This window comes from Bison bison, unplaced genomic scaffold (genome assembly GCF_000754665.1).
Source record: "Bison bison bison isolate TAMUID 2011002044 unplaced genomic scaffold, Bison_UMD1.0 scf7180017864108, whole genome shotgun sequence".
NCBI lineage: Eukaryota > Metazoa > Chordata > Mammalia > Artiodactyla > Bovidae > Bison > Bison bison.
Window position 1 is genome coordinate 4,427,962 of NW_011494680.1, and position 24,282 is coordinate 4,452,243.

A 24,282-nucleotide genomic window follows, 5' to 3' on the forward strand; every position below is an offset into this window, starting at 1 on the left:
ACATGATCAAATTTTAAGGAATTGTTCTTTAAAAAACCTAGGAAGTGCTCTTTAGGAACATTTGCTTGGCAGTAAGTGACTGTGAACATGGCATTTAAAGTTTTGAAAGAATACAACGTACCAGGGAGAGTATGATGACTATTATAAAAAGGATAATTCCCAATGTGGATTTTAGGACCAGGAGCCCCAAGACCCAAGCCAATCAAAATCAAATAAGTTCATTTTAAATAGTGCTGCAGTGAACTTTAGGGTACATGTGTTTTTTGAATTGTGACTTTCTCAGGGTATATGCCCAGGAGTGGGATTTTTGGGTCACATGATAATTCTATTTTTAATTTTTTCAAGAACCTCCATACTGTTTTCCATAGTGGCTGGATCTTATGAAGTGAAGTAAGTCAGAAAGAGAAAAGCTAATATCATATATTAAAGGATGTATATGAAATCTAGAAAATTAGTACAAATGAACTTAGTTCCAGGGCAGGAATAGAGACGCAGACATAGAGAATGGGCATGTGGACACAAGGAGTAAGGAGAGGGTAGGATGAATTGGGAGCTAAGGTTTGACATCAATACACTGCCATGTATAAAATAAATAGCTAGTGGGAACCTGCAGTATAGTATACAGAGCTCAGCTTGGTGCTCTCTGATGACCTAGAGGGGTGCAATGGGGGCATGGGGTGGGAGAGAGGTCCAGGGAGGGATATATGTATCCATATAACTGATTCACTTCATTGTACAGCAGAAACATACACAACACTCTATAGCAACTATATGCATTTAAAAAAAAGAAGTGAAAAAAAGAGAATGAATTAAAAAAATCAAGTCCATGAAAAGACCCCATTGAAAGAATCTTTTTAAGCCAAGTGTTTTGCTCAGTGATCTTATGTAACTGAGTTTCCATTTCCCCAGAAGTGTTAATGCAGGTAGTTTTGACCACACACTGCCATGCGCTTTCCGTGTAGGTAATCATAAACCCAAGGAAAATGATAACCACAATTAAGATAGATACTATTTGGTCACAATCACTTCCACTAAGCTGGCACTGTTAATGAATTACAGCATGATGAACAGATTCAAGCCAATGCCAGAGTACTGAAAGGAAAGAAAAAGAAAAATACAGTGTTTCACTTTTAGTTAAGCTATAAAGGTTTTGATCTGGTATCTTGGCTGGAAGAAAATTATGTTGATGTCAGCTACTTCTCTTTCTCATCAACTTGATTTTGAGGTTTCTAGCTAGTGTGAAGTTTCTAGAGTCTGAAGGAGACCTTCTTAATGTAGAGATGTGGACCTAAGGTTCTAGTTCTTGAAGTTTGGCTGCCATCTGTATGTATAGTGGGGAAAACCTGGTACAGTCCCTTCTAGGAGATTTAAGGGCAGTCTTTGTTCTTAGTGACTGCAAAGAAAATGAGTGGGAGAAAATTGGCAACGTTCATTTGAAGAGTCTTAGCCATATATTTGAGGAAACTAGAAGAATTCTGGATTTAATCCAGTTTATAGGTATGTAACAAAGCCTCTGATGCAATTAACAGGACTAGAATCTAATGTCTAGGCTTTCCTGATAGCTCAAGTGGTAAAGAATCTGCCTGCAATGCAGGAGACCTGGGTTCAATCCCTGGGTTGGAAAGATCTGCTGGAGAAGGGAAAGGCTACCCACTCCACTATTCTAGCCTGGAGAATTCAATGGACTGTATAGTCCATGGGTCTACAAAGGTACAAACAGATATGTCTGTTAGGGGTTCATGATATAGAAAAATCCCAACCATTTTCTTGGTTTCAAAATTGCAGTTTTTGACTCATATAAAGATTTTTTTGAGAACAACAATTAGAATTACTACAACTGCTTCAGTTAATTTACATCTGCTTTTATGTACAAAGGCCTCGAAGAATACTTAAGACTCTAGAATAAGGAATGAAGGCCATGCAGGTTCCCTGTCTGACTGAGTGCCATTTGCCAAGTTAAGATCATATGGACATCTTGCTTCAGAATTATACCACTAATTTTAAGAGAATTACTTTCCTGTATTTTATTCACTATATTAAAATGGAGGGGAAATCACTATTAAACATGCCTCCCTTTCAATACTATCTCAGAAAATTTTGATATCTTTTAGATTGTGGGACAAGTTGCCTAAAAGTAAAAGTTGCTCCATGGTGCCTGACTCTTTGTGGCCCCGTGGACTGTAGCCTGCCAGTCTCCTCTGTCCATGGAATTTCCCAGGCAAGAATACTGGAGTGGGTAGCCATTCCCTCCTCCAGAAGATCTTGCCAACCAAGGGATCGAACCCAGGCCTCCCGCACTGGGGGTGGATTCCTTACTGTCTGAGCCACCAGGGAAGCTCTAAAAGCCTTAGTTAAAGCAATTAAAAAAAAAAAAAAGACATCTTGAGTGACAACTCATGGTATTCTCTGAGTCCTGGAAACCTAGGATGTTGCCTAAGACATGAGACTTTCATTGCTAAAATTGGGAGCAACCATAGCAAACTAGGAAAAGCAGGTCACTTCGCAAGATATTCCTGGTCCATCATTTCAGCTGTTTTAGCCAACAATGTCATTAACTTAAATACTGAGCTTGCTGAAAAGCAAGCTTTTTTTTTTTTTTGTATTGGGGCCATGATATAACACATCCTGTCAGCCCTCTGATACTTACTTATTAAGACTTAGTGACAGTAAAACTGAAAATATAATATATATGCCCAATTAACTGAACATGGAACAGACTGGTTCCAAATAGGAAATGGAGTATGTCAAGGCTATATATTGTCACCCTGCTTATTTAACTTATATACAAAGTACATCATGAGAAACGCTGGACTGGAAGAAACACAAGCTGGAATCAAGATTGCTGGGAGAAATATCAATAACCTCAGATATGCAGATGACACCACCCTTATGGCAAAAAGTGAAGAACTAAAAAGCCTCTTGATGAAAGTGAAAGAGGAGAGTGAAAAAGTTGGCTTAAAGCCCAATATTCAGAAAACGAAGATCATGGCATCTGGTCCCATCACTTCATGGGAAATAGATGGGAAACAGTGAAAACAGTGTCAGACTTTATTTTTGGGGGCTCCAAAATCACTGCAGATGGTGATTGCAGCCATGAAATTAAAAGACTTACTCCTTGGAAGAAAAGTTATGACCAATCTAGATAGCATATTGAAAAGGTGAGACATTACTTTGCCAACAAAGGTCTGTCTAGTCAAGGCTATGGTTTTTCCAGTGGTCATGTATGGATGTGACAGTTGAACTATAAAGAAAGCTGAGCACTGAAGAATTGATGCTTTTGAACTGTGGTGTTGGAGAAGACTCTTGAGAGTCCCATGGACTGCAAGGAGATACAACCAGTCCATTTTAAAGGAGATCAGCCCTGGGATTTCTTTGGAAGGAATGATGCTGAAGCTGAAACTCCAGTACTTTGGCCACCTCATGCGAAGAGTTGACTCATTGGAAAAGACTCTGATGCTGGGAGGGCTTGGGGGCAGGAGGAGAAGGGGATGACAGAGGATGAGATGGCTGGATGGCATTACCGACTCGATGGACGTGAGTTTGAGTGAACTCCGGGAGATGATGATGGACAGGGAGGCCTGGTGTGCTGCGATTCATGGAGTCACAAAGAGTTGGACACGACTGAGTGACTGAACTGAACTGAACTGATACTAGGAAAGATTGAAGGTGGGAGGAGAAGGGGACGACAGAGAATGAGATGGTTGGATGGCATCACTGACTCAATGGACATGAATTTGAGTAAGCTCTGGAAGTTGGTGATGGACAGGGAAGCCTTTTGTGCTGCAGCCCATGGGGTCCAAAGAGTCAGACATGACTGAGCAACTGAACTGAACTGGACTGAACTTAGACTATAGGGATTGTAATCAATTGTCTTTAATGTTTCATTCACTTTTTAATTTTTCTATGTAGGTCTGTGATTCAGACACCATGCTTGACCCTGCCGCAACTGTGGAGATGGTAAAAGTTTTAGAAGTAGACCACAAGGTTGGAGGTGTTGGGGGAGATGTCAAGGTGCGTATGGCTTCACTTTTTGCATGGGTCACTTTTAGAAGCAAAAATGACCCCTTGAACATATATTTACTCCACACCAAACTCTGTGCCAGGTATTGGTTCTGGGGCTGGAGACACATTAGAATGTGCTTTGGACATACTTTACTGTGTCTTCTTTTGTCTAAATTGAAATAATTTATGATTTCTTTGCTTAATCCTGGGTTATAACCCATGTATTTAGTGGCTGATAAGTTATATAAAACATAATGTGTGTATTAGTCACTCAGTCATGTCCAACTCTTTGCGACCCCATGGACTGTAGCCTACCAGGGTCCTCCATCCATGGGATTTTCCAGGCAAGAGTACTGGAGTAGACTGGGTTGGTTGCCATTTCCTTCTCCAGGGGATCTTCCTGACCCAGGGACTGAACCCGGGTCTCCCGCATTGCAGGCAGTCTCTTTACTGTCTGAGCCACCAGGGAAGCCCAAAAATATAATGTGTGTGTACTGTTTCCACCATATCTTCTTGAGCCATAACTTAATGTTCTGATAAGATGATATTGGAACTCACTTAATACAAGGATTAAACAAAATGGAAGTATGGCAGGAATGGATTTTATATTGTATACCTATGTCTTTAAAACTTGTGGTTTTCCAATTATTTATTTCACGTTATTTGCTATCAATGGGGAAAGAGTGAAACCAATATTAACGAAGGTGATTTGAAATGTGTGGGATAGTGAAATATATATGTGAAAGTATGTGAGGTTTAAATGAGTTCTTTGTGAAAGTGCAATTAATTTTTAGCAAAAGACAAGAAGCATATGGAAGTTTGATTTAAATTTAGGTATCGCATTACTGTACAATCCATATTTATATGCATAGTGATAGTGAAGGCAAAGAAGATGCACCAGGTGGACTAAGAAATAGCCTGATGATAGAAGAGAAGCAAGCAAAATTCCACTGAAACTGAACAAAGTTGAGATAGAGGAGATAATTATGAAATATTGCCAGAAAAACAATGTTCAACAAACTGTATACAGAGCCTTATTACAGGATTCAAGTTTTGGGTAGAGAACACAGGAAACCGTTTTATCACTGGCATTGCAAAAAACCAGGGAAGAAGGAGAAGGAAAAGCAGCAGAATTGCATACTGGAGATTAACCAGAGCAGAAGAAAACAGGACTTACCAATTTTCAAATATTGAATGGTAAGGAAGAGGGGGAGAGAATTTAGGAACTGAGAATTAAGGCTAAAGAAACCCGACAATATTATAAAAAGAACAGGAAGAAAAATCATAGTGAAAAGAGTACAGAGAGTGATAGAATAGAAAAAAAATTTTATTATCTAGTCCCAATACATGCAATCCACTTATAAAATTAATCCAGTAATAAAGAATCAAAGAAAATAAAATATAACTGTGTCAAAAATAGGGAGAAAGCCAAAATAGGCAAACAAAATAACAAAACACTCTAGGTAGTAACCTCAGGATGGTGCAGCTTTTACTGGCATTTTCAGCAGATTTACCTTTATGTAATTATTTTTACTTCCTTTTATTTTCCTTGCAGATTTTAAACAAGTATGATTCCTGGGTCTCCTTCCTCAGCAGTGTGAGATACTGGATGGCTTTTAACATAGAACGGGCCTGTCAGTCTTATTTTGGATGTGTCCAGTGCATTAGCGGACCTCTGGGAATGTACAGAAACTCCTTACTGCATGAATTTGTGGAAGACTGGTACAATCAAGAATTTATGGGCAGCCAATGTAGTTTTGGAGATGACAGGCATCTAACGAACCGGGTGCTGAGTCTGGGCTATGCAACGAAATACACAGCTCGATCCAAGTGCCTTACTGAAACACCTAAGGAATATCTCAGATGGTTAAACCAGCAGACCCGCTGGAGCAAGTCGTACTTCCGAGAGTGGCTGTACAATGCGTTGTGGTTTCATAAACATCACTTGTGGATGACCTATGAAGCCGTCATCACTGGGTTCTTCCCTTTCTTTCTCATTGCCACGGTAATCCGGTTCTTCTACAGGGGTAATGTTTGGAACATCCTCCTCTTATTGTTAACCATCAAGTTAGTGGCTCTTATAAAGTCATCCTTTGCTATCTGCCTTAGAGGAAACATTGTCATGGTCTTCATGTCCTTCTACTCAGTGTTATACATGTCAAGTTTACTTCCTGCTAAGATATTTGCAATTGTGACAATAAACAAAGCTGGGTGGGGCACATCTGGAAGGAAAAAAATTGTTGCTAATTTTGTGGGACTCATTCCAGTATCGGTCTGGTCTATAATCCTCCTGGGTGGTTTGATTTTCACCATTTATGAGGAAGTTAGAAAGCCATTCCCAGAATCCAAAAAGAAAGCTCTAGTTATTGCTTTATCCATCTATGCATGCTATTGGGTTGTGTTTTTGATGCTCTATGCGGTTTTTGTCAAGAGATGTGGCAGGTGGAAGAAGAAAGAGCAGTACGACATGATGCTTGATGTATAATCTTACACTGAAGTTTGCAGACGTTCACAAAACCTTCTTCCTCTAGGAACTATACTGATTGTACAGAATTGTGGAATCAGATGATGGCAACAAAGGAAACATATCACTGTTTCTGGGACAACTGAGAGTAGCATTGGCAGATATACACAGCCATGTGTAAAAAAGATAGCCAGTGTGAACCTGTTGTTTTACACAGGGAGCTCAGCTTGCTCTATAATGACTTAAAGGGGTACAGTAGGGGGTTGTGGTGGGAGGAAGTCTCAAGAGGGAGGGGATATATGTATTAATGTATTTATGGTTGACTTATGTTGTACAGCAGAGACTAACACAACATTGTAAACTCCATTTACAAATAAATTTGAAAATAAATTTTTAAAAATTGGTTTTATTTTGATTCGACCAAATTTTTATACCTCATCAATAAGAAGCAGCTCAGATTTAAGCTGTTATTTCTATAAAAATGAGAAGAATTTTTGTGTATGCAATTTCCCCTACAGTACATCCACCAAACAGTGTTTTGGCCTGCTGCTGCTGCTGCTGCGTTGCTTCAGTCATGTCCGACTCTGTGCGACCCCATAGACGGCAGCCCACTGGGCTCCCCCATACCTGGGATTCTCCAGGCAAGAACACTGGAGTGGGTTGCCATTTCCTTCTCCAATGCAGGAAAGTGAAAAGTGAAAGTGAAGTCCCTCAGTCATGTCCGACTCTTAGTGGCCTCATGGACTGCAGCCTACCAGGCTCCTCCATCCATGGGATTTTCCAGGCAAGAGTACTGGAGTGGGGTACCACTGCCTTCTCCGGTGTACCTCGCTAGCCACGCTTTATGTGGGTTATCGTGGAAGAAAAGGATTTTGGAAACGCAAGGAAAAGTTCTTTCAACAAATACAACCTCTGTGTTTAAAACAGATAACCAATAAGGACCTAGTGTATAGCACAGGGAATGCTGCTCAATGTTCTGTAAAAAACTCAATGGGAAAAGAATTTGAAAAAGAACAGATACAGACATATATATAACAACCATTTTGCTGTACACCAGAAACTGACACAACATTGTTAATCTGCTGCTGCTGCTGCTGCTGAGTCACTTTAGTCATGCCCGACTCTGTGCGACCCCAGAGACAGCAGCCCACTAGTCTCCCCCGTCCCTGGGATTCTCCAGGCAAGAACACTGGAGTGGGTTGCCGTTTCCTTCTCCAATGCATGAAAGGGAAAAGTGAAAGGGAAGTCGCTCAGTCGCGTCCGACTCTTCGTGACCCCATGGACTGCAGCCTACCAGGCTCCTCCGTCCATGGGATTTTCCAGGCAAGAGTACAGTTTGGATAAATGCAATTCAATACATCATTTTGTTTTGTAGCCTCAGTATACCTAATCTTATTTATGCACTAAACTTATTTAACCTGACTTTCTTTTTTTCGGCTTTCTAGTTTACTTTACATGTTTGTATGAGGTTTATACGGTTGAGTTGGATAAACTATAATAAACATAAATCATGTAGATTAAAGATTGGCAGATCCAGCTCTGTCCTCTTTTACATTCTAGGGAGGATTTTTTTCTGAATTACACAGATAATTTTTCATTTCTCCTGTTCTTGGCCTGCACAAATATGCTTACACACTTACATTTATATTAAGGTTTTCTTTTTTTAAAAAATGTACATTCAGATCTTCTGCCCAATGTTTAAAAATTATTTATTTATCTATTTTTGGCTGCACTGGGTCTTCACTGATGTGCACTGGTTTTCTTTAGTTGCAGCAAGCAGGGGTGACTCTTCGTTGCGGTGTGTGGGGTTCTCACTGTGGTAGCAGTAGCTCCTCTGGTTGCATAGCATGGACTCTAGATGGTGGGCTCAGGAGTGTGGTGCATGGGCTTAGTTGCTCCTTGGATTGTGGAGTCTTCCTGGACCAAGTATTGAACCTGTGTCCCCTGTATTTGCAGGGAGATCCTTAACCACTGGACCATCAGGGAAGCCCTCCATCAAGGTTTAATGTTAAGAATTAGCACATAAAAATAGATGCACCTGGTACAATTAGCCTGGCTACTCCAGAGCTTCAATTTTCCAGTTTGACGTTTGAAATGACTCATCTTGCCCTGTGACTAGTGTTGTGCAGAATTACGTTAAAAACAAAAACTAGATTTCTTGGTTTGCTTCCTCTTGCACAGACTTTGCCCTTTTTCTTTATCTTGGTTTGCATTTTACTCTAAAACCTGAAATGACTTTTTCTTCCCCCTCTCCATATTTACTTGTCAAAATTCTTCAACATCCTTCATTCAAGGCATAATTTTTCTACCATTTTCTTCCCCAAATACCTCAGCTTAAAAGGTTTTTTTACTCCCCTTCACTCTTATACTTCATTTTATTTCTACCATGCAGCTCTGTTTTTTTTTTTTCTTCTGCCTTATGTTATGAATATCAGTGCACATGATAATATCCTGGAACACTAAAAGTTTTTGAATCTGATGCTACATTTTCAGCATTTTTGAGTCCTCTGTGGTGGCTAGTAGAGTCAAGGGTTCAATATAATTCGGTGAATAAGTAGGTGAACGCCTGAAAGAAGGACGTTCAGGATGAACTCAAGTAATGAATCTTCTTTGAGGGGAGTCTGGCGTTTTTCTCAATTAGCTTACAGGAAAGGCTGTGAAGGCTGCGCTTCAGATTGGGCCAGTGGACTGATACCTGTGTCAGGGGAAAGAGAGTCACCCTGGCACTGTCTACTAAGTTAAGACATTCACTCAACAGACAGACTTTGAGTGTGATTGTGTGCCAAACTTCTGGGATTTCAAAAATAAGAAATGATGCCTGCTTTTAAGGAATTCTTTGAATTTCTCCAGCAAGCCAGGCTTCAACACTTCTGTAGGCATTTCCAAAAGCTCTTCCCAACCAAACTTCCTTCCCTCTATTACCTTTAATTAACTCTTTTGTTGTTTTTTTTGTTTGTTTATTTGCTTTGGTCGCAAGAAGAGGTTTGTAGGATCCTGTTTCCTGACCAGGGATCGAATCTGAGACCCCTGCAGTGGAAGCTTGAAGTCTCAATCAACAGATCTGCAGGGAAGTTCCCCAAATTAACTCTTATTCCATCCTTCAACCGCACTTTAGTCATATTTTCTCAGGCACTCCTTCCATGATTATTTCTCTATTATATTCTCCTATGAACATTGTCATACTTATTTTTAATTTTCCTTCTATGATTCCTTGTTTGATATCTGTCTCTCTCATTATAGGATAAACTCAGTGGAAGAAGGAAATGCGTGAGATTTTTTAAGCATCCCATCCTCTGAGTCTAGTGTAGTTTGTCACGTGGTAGGAGCTCAATAAAAACTTGTGGACTGAATAAATGGGTGAAGGAATGAAATTCCCAGTACAGCTTATGAAACAGCCTGAGTCTGATTTCTGTAAAAAAAAAAAAAGAAAAAGAAAAATCTCCGAACTTTTCATTTGTAAAGAATTCCTTTATACCTGGATAGACAAATAACTTAGATGGCAGAGTTTCATCAGTTTAGGGAAAGGAACATTTATGGGTAGGAAGCTCTTTCTTAGCTATGAGAAAGGTAAAGTGATAATTCACTAGGATTTCTATAAAGATTTATAGACACTGGAAAAAAATCTTATTCTTAATAAGTTAAAAGTTAAGTGCTGCATTTCCTATTGTGGTATGTGGTTCATGTTTTCTCTGATAAAATTTGGATAAGTATTTCTGACACCTGTTCCTGTGTTACCTGTTTTCCTAGATTATGGAGCTAATCCCATTATTGAAGAAAAGCATTTTCTTTTTTATTTCTCTTTTATTATCTTTTATTTCTCTTTTATTATCTTTCTGATAATACATTTTGTCTTCAAAACACAAAATATACATGTGTATTAATATATGATTAATAGTTGCTTAAAAACAGCACATGTACATCAAATATATTTGTGGAAACATCTGTTTGCAAGACTAAGTCTCATTTGTCAACGAACTCAACTCAGATTACCACCTTCTCCTGAAATCTTAATGCAAGTTTGTGTGCTCGGCATGCAGTGAGGACAACCAAACTGAAAAGGTGGGGTTTGGAGCTGAGAAAGTTTTATTGCAAAGTGGGGCAAGGAGACAAGATGCCTCATGCCCTTAAGGGCCCTGAAGTCCCAGAAGGGTTTTGGCAAAGCACTTTAAAAAGCCAGATGAGGGAGTAGGGGGTCACAGGCTGATGTCACAGGGGTTAATTTTATCAGTCCTTAGGCTCCAGGAGGCCTGGGGCTCTATGTTGCTGGTTGCCAAGTAGTTTGCATCTTCCGTGTGTGGGAGAGGGAGGGGTTTTTACATTTGCAAAACAATGCAGGAGATGAACATTAATTACTATTATCTAGCTACTTCAGAATCCTAGGGATGTGGAGCCTGGTGGGCTGCCGTCTATGGGGTCGCACAGGGTCGGACATGACTGAAGCGACTTAGCAGCAGCAGCAGCAGCTACTTCAAAGAAGAGCTAAAACAGAGGATATGGGGAAAACCTGTCCCCTGGAAAGCCCCAGAAGGTCCTGCTTGGTTACACAGCCATCTATGTTCCATACCACCATATACTTCATATCTCTCTTCCACATGGGATATTGTGTTACTATCATCTTGTTCTAGATTCTGCAGTCCTCATCACAGAGCAGAGAGCCAGTTAACTAGGAGGAACCTAATAAACATGGATCGCGTGTGTGCGCGTGCTTAGGCACTCAGTTCTGTCCAACTCTTTGTGATCTCATGGACTGTAGTCCCCAGGCTCTTCTGTCCATGGGATTTTCCAGGCAAGAATACTGCAGTGGGTATCCATTCCCTTCTCCAGGGTATCTTCCCAATCCAGAGATTGAACCTGAGTCTCCTGCATTGCAGGCAGATTCTTTACACCTGAGCCAGGAGGAAAGCACCAAACATGAATTTGTTGTTGTTGTTCAGTCACCCACTTGTGTAGCCTGCCAGGCTACTCTGTCCATGGGATTTCCCAGGCAAGAATGCTGGAGTGGGTTGCCATTTCCTTCTCCAGGGGATCTTCCATCTTCCTTCTTCCAGGGATCAAACCTGAGTCCCTTGGCAGGCAGATTCTTTACCACTGAGCCACCAGGGAAGCTGCCTTCCATAAAATAAAAGGATCTTATTTTTAGGCATATTTAGAAAACACTGAGGACATCAAGTTTCTTCACTGAAGAGATTCTCACAAACTTTCAGTGTGCTGATTAGCTTTATGAATCATCAAAAGAGGCACATTATAAACAGAAATCTTTACATCTTGATAACTATGATGCCCTTTCCATAAGGAGGTTGATTAACATCTGGATAAATACTTGGGTGCAGTCTCAAAAATGACAGAATGATCTTCGTTTCCAAGGAAAACCATTCAATATCACAGTAATCCAAGTCTATGCCCCAACCACTAATGCCAAAGAATCGGAAGTTGAACGGTTCTGTGGTGACTTACAAGACCGTCTAGAACTAAGACCAAAAAAACATGTCCTTTTTATCATAGGGGACTGGAATGCAAAGGTAGGAAGTCAAGCGATACCTGGAGTAACAGACAAGTTTGGCCTTACAGTACAGAATGAAACAGCGCAAAGGCTAACGGTTTTGTCAAGATAACACACTGGTCATAACAAACATCCTCTTCCAACAACACAAGAGACGACTCAACACATGGACATCACCAGATGGTCAATATCTAGATCAGACTGATTATATTCTTTGCAGCTGCAGATGGAGAAGCTATATACAGTCAGCAAAAACAAGACCAGGAGCTGACTGTGGCTCAGATCATGAACCGCTTATTTCCAAATTCAGACTTAAATCGAAGAAAGCAGGGAAAACCACTAGACCATTCAAGTATGACCTAAATCAAATCCCTTACGATTATACAGTGGAAGTGAGAAATAGATTCAAGGGATTAGATCTGATAGACAGAGTGCCTGAAGAACTATGGATGGGGAGGTTTGTGATATTGTACAGGAGGCGGTGATCAAAACCATTCCCAAGAAAAATGCAAAAAAGCAAAATGATTGTCTGAAGAAGGCTTGCATATAGCTGAGGAAAGAAGAGAAGTGAAAAGCAAAGGAGAAAAGATATACCCATCTGAATGCAGAATTCCAAAAAATAGCAAGGAGAGATAAGAAAGCCTTCCTCAGTGATCAATGCAAAGAAATAGAGGAAAACAATAGAATGGGAAATACTAGAGATCTCTTCAAGAATAGTAGAGATACCAAGGGAACATTTCATACAAAGATGGGCTCAGTAAGGGACAGAAATGGTATGGACCTAATAGAAGAAGAAGATATTAAGAAAAGGTGGTAAGAATACACAGAAGAACTCTACAAAAAAGATCTTCATGACCCAGATAACCACAGTGGTGTGATCACTCACCTAGAGCTAGATATCCTGGAATGTGAAGTCAAGGGGGCCTTAGGAAGCATCACTACAAACAAAGCTAGTGGAGGTGATGGAATTCCAGTTGAGCTATTTCAAATCCTAAAAGATGATGCTGTGAAAGTGCAGCACTCAATAGGCCAGCATATTTGGAAAATTCAGCAGTGTCCACAGGATTGGAAAAGGTCAGTTTTCATTCCAATCCCAAAGAAAGGCAATGCCAAAGAATGCTCAAACTACTGCACAATTGCACTCACATCACACGCTGGTAAAGTAATGCTCAAAATTCTCCAAGAGAGGCCTCAATAATATGTGAACCATGAACTTCCAGATGTTCAAGCTGGATTTCAAAAAAGCAGAAGAACCAGAGACCAAATTGCCAACATCCAATGGATCATCAAAAAAGCAAGAGAGTTTCAGAAAAACAACTACTTCTGCTTTACTGACTATACCAAAGCCTTTGACTGTGTGGATCACAACCAACTATGGAAAAATTTTCAAGAGATGGGAATACCAGACTACCTTACTTGCCTCCTGAGAAATCTGTATAAAGGTTAAGAAAGCTGAGCACTGAAGAATTGGTGCTTTTGAACTGTGGTGTAGGAGAAGACTCTTGAGAGTCCCTTGGACTCCAATGAGATCAAACCAGTCAATCCTAAAGAAAATCAGTCCTGAATATTCATTGGAAGCACTGATGCTGAAACTGAAGCTGCAATACTTTGGCCACCTGATTCGAAGAACTGACTCATTTGAAAAGACCCTGATGCTGGGAAAGATTGAACCAAGAGGAGAAGGGGACGACAGAGGATGAGATGGTTGGATGGCATCACCGACTCGATGGACATGAGTCTGAGCAAGCTCTGGTTTTTGGTGATGGACAGGGAGGCCTGGCGTGCTGCAGTCCATGGGGTTGCAAAGGGTTGGACACGACTGAGTGACTGAACTGAACTGAACTGAAACACTATAATGCTGGTATATATGCCTAATACCTGGAGAAGGCAATGGCACCCCACTCCAGTACTCTTGCCTGGAAAATCCCATGGACGGAAGAGCCTGGTAGGCTGCAGTCCATGGGGTCAAGAAGAGTCGGACATGACTGAGGGACTTCACTTTCACTTTTCACTTTCATGCATTGGAGAAGGAAATGGCAACCCACTCCGGTGTTCTTGCCTGGAGAATCCCAGGGACGGGGGAGCCTGCTGGGCTGCCGTCTATGGGGTCGTCGCACAGGGTAGAACACGACTGAAGCGACTTAGCAGCAGCAGCAGCAGCAGAGGCATGCCTAATAAGGGAGGAACTTGTAGGCTCTTTTGTTTCAGACTCTGAGCTACAGAAACAGGCTCTTCTCAAGAGTTAGGTTTACCCACGTGTGGTCAGAGAGTTCTCCACACTGTGGCTAGGACAAGCCTAAGTGCTTTCTTTTAGCTCTGCTATTCAGGGCAACAAGGAGGTTAATCCTAATATGATGGGGAAAAGTACAGTGAGTGGGAGAGCCTGACCTTTGAAATAACCTCGGCAATGTATGAGAAGTGACTCAAAAGAGACACAGTTGCTTTAAAAACAAAGGGAAAGGTCATATTTTATTCTCTGTCTTGAACCAAGTTGATTGTTAGGTCACAAAATCAAATGCAATCATTTTTAACTAAATCAGGATAAAATCGCAGTATCATATATTCACTCTCAGAACAGAGGCATTAAGAGTATGCCATATAACTAAACTTCCCATCTCTATAGATAACACATGATATGTCTCTTGAATTAAAAAGCAAAACAAAACTTAAATGAGAGCTTTAAGGAGTTAAATTTTCTGCAAGAAGGATCTTTTGGAATCAAAGCTGATTAGCCAGTTTTATGATACTATTTATCCCACCCTGTAGCTCAGACGGTAAATAATCTGCCTGTAATGCAGGAGACTCGGATTCCATCCCTGGGTTGGGAAGATCCACTAGAGAAGGGAAGGGCTACCCACTCCAGTACTCTTGCCTGGAGAATTCCATGGACAGAGGAGCCTGGAGGGCTACAGTCCATGGGGTCACAAAGAGTCAGACATGACATGACTAAGTGACTTTTACTCACTCACTCAGAATTAGTTGAGAAAGAAAACTTCAAGTTCATTTAGTACAATTCAGCTTCCTCAAATCTTTGCTGGAATGAAGCAAAGTTTAAAGAAAGAGAGTGAGAGTGGAGAAAGGCCAGAATCCTTACCACAAAGGAGTAAATTGCAAATCACTTGGTTTTAGCACCTTGGTCAAGACTTCAGAGTTGGCTGTAAACCCTGATCTAGCCTTTTGGTCTCTTTTACCCAGGTGTTTAGGGCTCTCTTTTTAATGCAAAAACCCTCAAATCTGCATTATCTCCAGGCAGCTACTTTACTCTTAAATCTGATATATTGAGACTATGCTTGAATTCTTTTCCACCAAAAGGAGTTATAAATCATAAATTCTCAGGCTTTTATGTTATCAGATTTTAAACAAAGTCACCCTGAATAGTCATCACAGTACATGAAATTTTTAGCACTAATAAAAGATATAATAACATGTTAAAAATGGATATTCTAAAATTCTTGCCCCAAATGAATTGTCGTCATGTTACCCACTTTGAAAGAACATGAGGACAGAACACAGCTTACCTGGGGGTTCAGCAGGAATGAATCCACTTGCAATGCAGGGGACACAAGAGAAACGGGTTCCATCCCTGCGTCGGGCAGATCCCCTGGAGGAGAAAATGGCAACCCACTCCAGCTTTCTTGCCTGGAGAGGAGCCTGGCTGGCTACAGACCATAGGGTTGCAGAGTCAGACACAACTGAAATGACTTAGCATGGACACAGGTGGTCAGAACAAGTTTGGAGCTAATGATTTTCACCTCTCAGAGTTATTGGGTAATCTATATAGTATATGAAAACTACCTAGGGAAAATACTTACCACATAATTGGAGTTTAATAATTTTTTCTTTTCTTCTCCCCTCCTTCCTAAACCACTAACTTCATTAGTGTTTCTTCTTGTTTCCTTCCTTCTTTCCTTCCTTCTGAAAGTTACACTACTCAACAAACTTCTGGGCCAGGCCTGGAATATTTACTTAAATATCAGGGCTTTTACTTCTCAAAAATGCATTTTAATTCACCTAATTTGGGGCTTCAATATGGCCTTCAGATTTTTCTCTAGAAATATTAGAAATAATAGGTGGCCTTCTTCTCCTTTAAACACAGAGCAATCAATGGCTATAATTATCTTGTATGTTCTGACTTCCAAAAGAACACTCAATACAGACAATTCTGCATCTGAAAAAGTAAATGCTTTGGAATGTTTAAAATGTGATCAGTGGGCCAGTAGGAAGAGCATGGCATGCCTTTAGATGGATTTGAGTCCTGGCATCACTTTCCATGTTCTGGTTGACTGTGAGTGGATATTGCCATTTCTTCATTTATAAAAGTGTAAGAACTCCTGTTTACAAACATCATAAGATGTTGGAAATTCAAAGGAATTCTTCCGATTTGAGTTCTTATTAGTTCTGAGCATTGGAAGGAGACATTCAGGTTTTCCCATGGCACAGATCAGATAGAGCCTGACTCATCATGGACACTTGTCTTCATCCCCATTGCTACCACCCTAGCCATGTGGCCATCATCCTGTGTCTGTTGTCAGAGACATCTATTTCTCTTTCTTCTGAACTTGCTTCTCTGTATTTCCCCACAGAACAGCCAGTGTGAGGTCATGTCACTCATGTGCTTTGAAGTCTTCTATCTCAGGATGCCCTGCTCCACAAGGTCCTGCACCATCTGCCTTGTGTCTGTTTCCATGGCTTCCTGTTGAATTCTCTCTTTCTTCCTTCTTACATTACACACTGGCAGTCTTTGTGTTTCCCAGCCAAGACAAGCTTGTCCCCACTTCAGGATCATTACCTGCAGCTCTTTATTTTGCCTGAAGCACTCCTCTCCATGAATCTGGCATGGCTGATTTTATCCTGACATTTAGGTCACCTCCTCAAAGAGGCCTAATTTTTTATTACTTGACTATTTTTCAGCCCCATTCAGGAGTAGTCTTCTTACCCAGTATAGCCAAGAATCTAGGCCTTGCTTGGTGATTTGGGAACAGTGAGCCTTCCCCAGGGAGATTTTGGCAGAAGAAACATAGCTAGATATTAGCGAGTGTCAAGAGGGCTGACAGCTTCCATTGATCTTCCAGGACCATGACTGAGGCTTCTTATGTTGCTGTGACCCCATGAGATGGCAGCCTTCCAAATTGTCCAGAGCCTTACTTCTGGGCATACAGAGCTGATATCTCACTATGTGGATGTAAGCCAGCCTGGACAAGGTCCAATTAAGAAAGCGTCTACATGGAAATGATACTACTTGGCAAGAGACAAATCCATTGATGCCATTGGTATTATCTATCTTTCCTTTCCATGCTTAAGTGATTTCCTTCACAGAGCAGATAAAAGTCAGTCTACAGAACTGTGACTGGATGAGAATATGTAGTTATTCTAACCCTGATGAACTTTTGGAGTTTAATAAATCTGGGTCCTCATCTTCTCTTTTCTTCTATCATTGTGAATGAAATCATTTGGACTCTTTTTTTTTTTCATGCTAAATGCACTGATAAAATCATTACTGTTTATTTGATTTACTTTTGGCAGCACTGAGTCTTCGGCACTGTGCACCAGCTTTCGGCTTTCTCTTGTTGCAGCGAGTGGGGGCTGCTCTCTAGTTGCACTGTGCACATTTCTCTTTGCAGTGGCTTCACTTGCTCCAGGGTGTGCGGGCTTCAGTAGTTGCAGCTTGCAGGCATGGTTGCCCCGTGGTGTGTAGAATCTTCCCTGACCAGGGATTGAACCTGTGTCCCCTGAATTGGCAGGTGGGATCTTAACCTCTGGACCACCAGGAAAGTCCTACTACTTTTTTCTTGTTTAAACTAAATTGACAGATATGAAAAACAGATTAGTAGATAATCACTTCAATTCCACTAGTTCCTATCCATGTGCTTGGTTAATATTAAACTTTACTCACTTTGTCTCATCATCCTACAAACCTAGCCAAAATTACAACCTCATCTGAGAAGCCCTTCTTATAATCATGAAATAAGAGTTGGTGACTCTATCCTTTATTTCTAAAACAGAGTCATATTTTTCAGTAATAATGCCTTATATACTAAATTAACTATTTAAAAGTTTATTTTTTCCTCTCTCTGATAGGCTGTAATCTGTACAAGGAGGAGGAGGATATGTTGCTCATCTTTTAAAACATATCTTATCAACATGAGATGCTTATTGACAGAGGAATTTGTCTTTATTGATCAAGTGAGCAAAAAATTGATCTTGTTATTTATTACAATTAAGCAAAAAATACACAACTTAGTCAATAGCAAGTTAATATGGTTGTGTGCTGTGCTTAGTCACTCAGTTGTGTCCGACTCTTTGCGACCCCATGGACTGTAGCCCGCCAGGCTCCTCTGTCTATGTGGATTCTCCAGGCAAGAATACTGGAGTGGGTTGCCATGCTGTCCTCCAGAGGATCTCCCCAACTAGGGATCAAACCCAGTTCTCCCACATTGCAGGCAGATTCATTACTGTCTGAGCCACCAGTGAAGCCCCTAATATGGTTGAATTTCTACCAAATGACAAGCAGTTTGAATATATGGTTTAACACTAAGCAAATCTATTGATTATGTACTAATAACCCTGTTTCGTAAATGACAGAACTGGGACTCAGAAGTATAAGAAATTTCTCCAAAGTCCATGAGCACATGAAAGCAGAGTTCAAAACTGATTTATTCTCTGAGTCTGATGTTCTTTATGATCTCTAATAACCTCTTTACAATTGTTTTTCCCCAGGTGGCATAGTGGTAAAGAATATGCCTAACAATGCAAGAGATGCAGGTTTGATCCTTGGGTCAGGAAGATCCCCTGGAGGAGGAAATGGCAACTCACTCCAGTATTCTTGTCTGAAAAATTCCATGGACAAAGGAACCTAGCAGGCTACAGCCACTGGGATTGCAGAGAGTCGGATACGACTCGGCACACACACACACACACACACACAAATACTAATGGCATTAAGTGAAATCATATATCTCAATATACACATTTTTGCAAGCTCCACTAATGTTACTTTGATTACTGAACTACAAAGATAGCTATATATCTAACAATATGCAGCTTAGACAATATAAAAGACTGATGCATCGAGGTTTAGAGTGGTGAAAGGCACAGGTTTTGGACAAAGATGTGACTTTGAATCCTGTAAGATGAGTGGTCCTGTACAGGGTACTCAGACTCAGTGAGAGTAACTTTCCTTATCTTTCAATATCCATTTTCTTGAAAGCACAGAACTAGACTCGCTAGTTAAAGCAGAGCAGGAATGTATTGAAGTTACTCATGATCAAAGACCAGAGAACCAGGCAGAGAAAAGAGTAGAAACATAGTCACTTTGAATAATAAAAGGAGATTTCTCATTCTGATTCCTACCTTTTCCCATGCCCTCCTCCACCAAGGAATGTGCATTAACCTTGTTTCTGTCTTCCTGGTGCTCTGCAGTCAAAATTCAAATGCTCCCAAGGGAGATTCTGACTGGGTCACATGACTGCCTTTTAGATAAATTTGACCAGATTTCTTCAGTAGCTCTGAGTGACTACCGCATCGTGACTCAAGGTTTGACTTTACAAAAAGCTAAAAGCATGTTTTAATTCTGAAAAATCTGAAGAGCAAGTTTTTAGAACCACTCATTTGGATCACAAACAAAGTCCAGTAAAGAGTTTTGTTGAAGAGACTTCCCTGGCAGTCCAGTGGTTAAGATTTGCTTTCCAGTGCAGGGGGTGTGGTTCAATCCCTGGTTGGGGAGCTAGGGTCCCAGTGTGAGGTGTTAGTCCCTCAGTTGTGTCTGACTCTTTGCGACCCATGAACTGTAGTCTGCCAGGCTCCTCTGTCCATGGGATTCTCCAGGCAAGAATATTGGAGTGGGTTGCAATTCCCTTCTGCAGGGGATCTTTCCAATCCAGGGATTGAACCCACATTTCCTTCATCTCCTGAACTGCACACAGATTCTTTACCATTTGAGCCACTGGGGAAGCCCACATACCTCATGGCCAAAAAAAAAAATAAAGCAAAACATACAACAGAAGCAGTATTGTAACAAATTCAATACAGACTTTAAAAATGGTCCACATAAAAAAATGAATCATTTTAAAAAACAGCTTTGTTAAAGGTTTTGAAGTGCATCCTAGTGATGACAATCTGGAAAGTTGACTTCCTTTAATAACCAAATTGATCTGGCCTGGAATAATTCATTAATGTCCACTTACCATGCTTTCCAAATATGATTATTTTTAGTGTTAAATGTCTTGCTTTTATTTTAGACTGCTATCAGTTAGTAAATTTAGTTTTTTGAATGCCTTGCATACAATAATGCTCGATGAATATTGCATTCCTTCTGTATCCTTAACTCAACACATTATCAGAACTCTTTTGCATTCAAGTTAGAGAATGCAACCATGTAGAGCTGATATAACTTAAAAACGAGTTTGTTTTAAAGACCCTGAGGAAGATATTGTGATTGGTTGATGTCAGCTGACTATCCCTTCATCTGAGTAGGTAGATGTCCCTTATGAGGCAGGATCACGTGCCTTCCCATGGTAAGCATGGAGGACAGAATATGAAAGATGAAAGAGGATGAGCATACTATTCCACCAGTGTCAAGCACACACGTCGGCCCAGACTCTAACAGTGAAACCGAAAGTCCATAGTAATAGGAGTCTTTGAACCCTCATGAACCTGACTACTGGGATGCCAGTCCCCTTATTTTTCACTGCCTCCTCTTCTCATGGCACACCTAGTCTCTGCTGTGCCCATCCAAGTCCCTTTCTTCCATGAGGAAGTGCAATGCTGCTCTGTGAACTGGAGACTCCCCTCACCCTCAGGTCACGTCTGAAGCTGTCCTGTTGCTCTGCTGAAGCTGTCCTGTTCCTCTGCTGCAGCTGTCCTGATGAGGTCACTTCCATGGCTTTTCTCTTGCTGATGTTTCTGGTCGTCACCATTTCCACTGTTGCCTGCACAAGGAGCAAGCTTTGCACAGCAGCCCTTTCCACTTGGTCTTCTGCCGCTCCTTTTGAATGATTCAAGAGTGTAATTGGCAACCCATGATGATTAAAAAAGGTTTTTGGTCCTTTTACCATAGTCTAAGACTGAGAACGTTTGTTGTTGATTTTTTCCTAAAGTCTGGAGATTAGCACCTCAAACAGTTAGAACAGTGCTGAATATTTACAGTGTCTTATATTTACATCCTTAGCAAACAGAACTTGAGACTTTTTTTTTTCTTTTGCATATGGTTTATAGGGGAATGCTTTCAGGAAAAACCACCTGGAAGACAGTGAAGAAAGTAGGAATAGACAGAGGAAAAAACTGAGCTAAGATGCAGTTTCATCTAAAGCCTCAGACTATCCCTCAGAGGTTCTAGAAATGGAATGGCCATGTAGAATACTGAAAGGGAGAAGATATTTACAAATGATATATCTCATAAGAGCTTAATATCCAAAATACATAGACTCATACAATTCAACATGAAAAAGGCAAACAGTCAATTAAAAAATGGGCAGGGGAGCTAGATAGAAATTTTTCTAAACCAGACATACAGATGACCAACAGATGAAAGAGAAGATGCTCCATGTCATTAATTATTAGGGAAATGAAAATCATAACAACCTCAACCTGTGGTATCACCTTACACTTGTCAGAATGGCCATTATGAAAAAGGCAACAAATAATAAATGTTGGTGAAGATGTTGAGCAAAGGGAACCCTTGTACTCTGTTGGTGGGAATGTAAACTGATGCATCAACTATAGAGAACAGTATGGAGGCTCCTCCCAAAATTAAAAATAGAACCACCACTGTTGTTGTTATTGCTTAGTCACTAAGTCGTGTCCAACTCTGTTAAAATCCCATGGACTATAGCCTACCAGGATCCTCTGTCCATGGGACATCCCAGGGAAGAATACTGGAGTGGGTTGCCATTTCCTTCTTCAGGGGATCTTCCCTATCCAGCGATCGAACCCCAGTCTCTTGCATTGCAGGCGGATTCTTTACCACTGAGCCACTTGGTAAGTGCATCCAGCAATTTCACTTTTGGATATTTTTCTGAGGAAAACAAAAGCAGTAATTTTAAAAGATATATGCACCGCTATGGTCATCTTAGCATTATTTACAACAGAATTGAAAGCAATCTAAATGTCCATTGACAGATAAATGGATAAAAGAAGATGTAGTATTTATATGCAATGCAATATTGTTCAGATACCTAAAAGAATTAAAAGAATAATTAAGTCTTATCATTTACAATAACATGAAAGGGGCTGAAGGTATTTTGCTCAGTGAAATGTGAAACATATAAAGTAAAATACCTTATAATTGCGTTTCTTTGTATAATCTGTAAAATGAAACAAATGAAAACCATAACAAATGGGAAATAGTCATAGATACAGAGAACAATTATGTGGTAGCGAGAGAAGAAGGGGATGGGTGAGATAGTTGAGAGAGAGAGAATAAGAGGTACAAACTTCCAATTACAAAGTCACAGATACGTGTCACGGGGGTGAGATCTACAGCATGGAAAATACAGTCAATAATAACACGACAGCTTTGTATGTGGTAGATGGTAACTAGACTATTCATGGGCTTCCCTGGTGGCTCAGCTGGTAACGAATCTGCCTGCCATGGGGGAGACCTGGGTTCAGTCCCTGGGTTGGGAAGATCCCCTGGAGAAGGGAACCTACTCCAGTATTCTTGTTGGAGAATTCCATGGACTGTATAGTCCAGAGGGTCTCAAAGAGTCAGACATGACTAAGCAACTTTCACTTTCTTTCAGACTGTTCATGGTGACCATTTTGTAATGTTTAAAAATATCAAGTCACTACGTTGTGCACGTAACAGGAAACAATGGCACCCCACTCCAGTACTCTTGCCTGGAAAACCCCATGGATGGAGGAGCCTGATGGGCTGCAGTCCATGGGGTCACTAGGAGTCAGACACGACTGAGCGACTTCACTTTCACTTTTCACTTTCATGCATTGGAAAAGGAAATGGCAACCCACTCCAGTGTTCTTGCCTGGAGAATCCCAGGGACGGCGGAGCCTGGTGGGCTGCCGCCTATGGGGTCACACAGAGTCGGACACGACTGAAGTGACTTAGCAAGTTAGTTATAACAAACAAACTCATGGAAAAAGAGATCAAATTTGTGGTTGCCATAGTGGGGAGAAGGAATTAGATGAAGTTGGTCAAAAGGTACAAATTTCCAGTTATAAGATTACTAAGTACTAGAGATGCAGTGTAGAACATGATTAGTACAAGTAAAATTGAAGTATATTGTATATGAAGTTGTTAAGAGTGAATCTTAAGAGTTCTCATCAAAAGGAATTTTTTTTCTTTGATTTTGTATCTATATGAGATAAAGGATATTCACTAAACTTAACTTTGTTAATCATTTAGTGATACATGTAAATCAGGGCTTCCCCAGTGGCTCAGCAGTAAAGAATCCACCTGTAATTCAGGAGATGCAGAAGACACGGGTTCAATCCCTGGGTCAGGAAGATCCCTTGGAGGAGGTTATGAAAACCCATTCAAGTATTCTTGCCAGGAGAATCCCATGGACAGAGGAGCCTGGCAGGCTACGGTCCATAGGATCACAAAGAGCTGGACAGGACTGAAGTAACCGAGCTCGCACAAACATACCTAAGTCAAATCATTATGCTGTCTACTTTAAACGTGTATGATGCTGTATGCCCATTACACCTCAATAAAACTGGAAGGAAAAACCAACAAACTTGACTCATGATTTTCTCCCAATTAAAAAAGAACAAAGAAATAATACAGAGAAATCCTATACACTTCATCCAGTTTTCCTCATTCCCCCAATGATAACAACTTGCAAAACATACAATAATACAATAAGGAAATTAAGATTGATACAACTCATTTATCTTATTCAGATTTCCCAGGTTTTTCTTATTCTTGTGTGTGTGTGTGTGTGTGTGTGTGTGTGTGTGTGTGTATTTAGCTGTATGGAATTCTAACACATGTGTGAGTTTTTTGTCCACCATCCCAGGAACAACACAGAATGGTTTCATCACAAGAATCTTTGTCTTGATCTTTCATAACCACACTCTTCTTCCTCACACACACACATGCATACCACTACCCTAAGCCCTGGGAACCACTCTGGTTGTTTTGTAGGGAATAGACCACAGATCTGCAAGTAGAGAAGCAGGATAAGAACTTTGGAGGCTGTTGTAGAAATCCATCTAACAAATGATGTATTTCAGACTAGGATATTTTTATAAGGGTGGTGGAAACAAGATTTTGAATACACTTTGAACTTGGAATCAATAGTATTTCCTGGCATCCTGGATGAGGTTTGTGAGAGAAAGAGAGGAATCAAGAATCATC

The 24,282-nt window shown here is 40.6% G+C and overlaps 1 protein-coding gene across 1 annotated transcript in view; it reads left to right on the plus strand.

The window, feature by feature from the left end:
• The window catches only part of LOC104987850 (hyaluronan synthase 2-like), a 19,436-nt gene extending 12,949 nt beyond the window's left edge, over positions 1-6,487 (plus strand). The window contains exons 2-3 of the mRNA XM_010838933.1: positions 3,910-4,011; positions 5,558-6,487. Of these exons, the coding sequence (XP_010837235.1) occupies positions 3,910-4,011; positions 5,558-6,487 (1,032 nt within the window). The remainder of the gene's footprint in view (positions 1-3,909; positions 4,012-5,557) is intronic.
• The last annotated feature ends 17,795 nt before the right edge of the window (positions 6,488-24,282 follow it).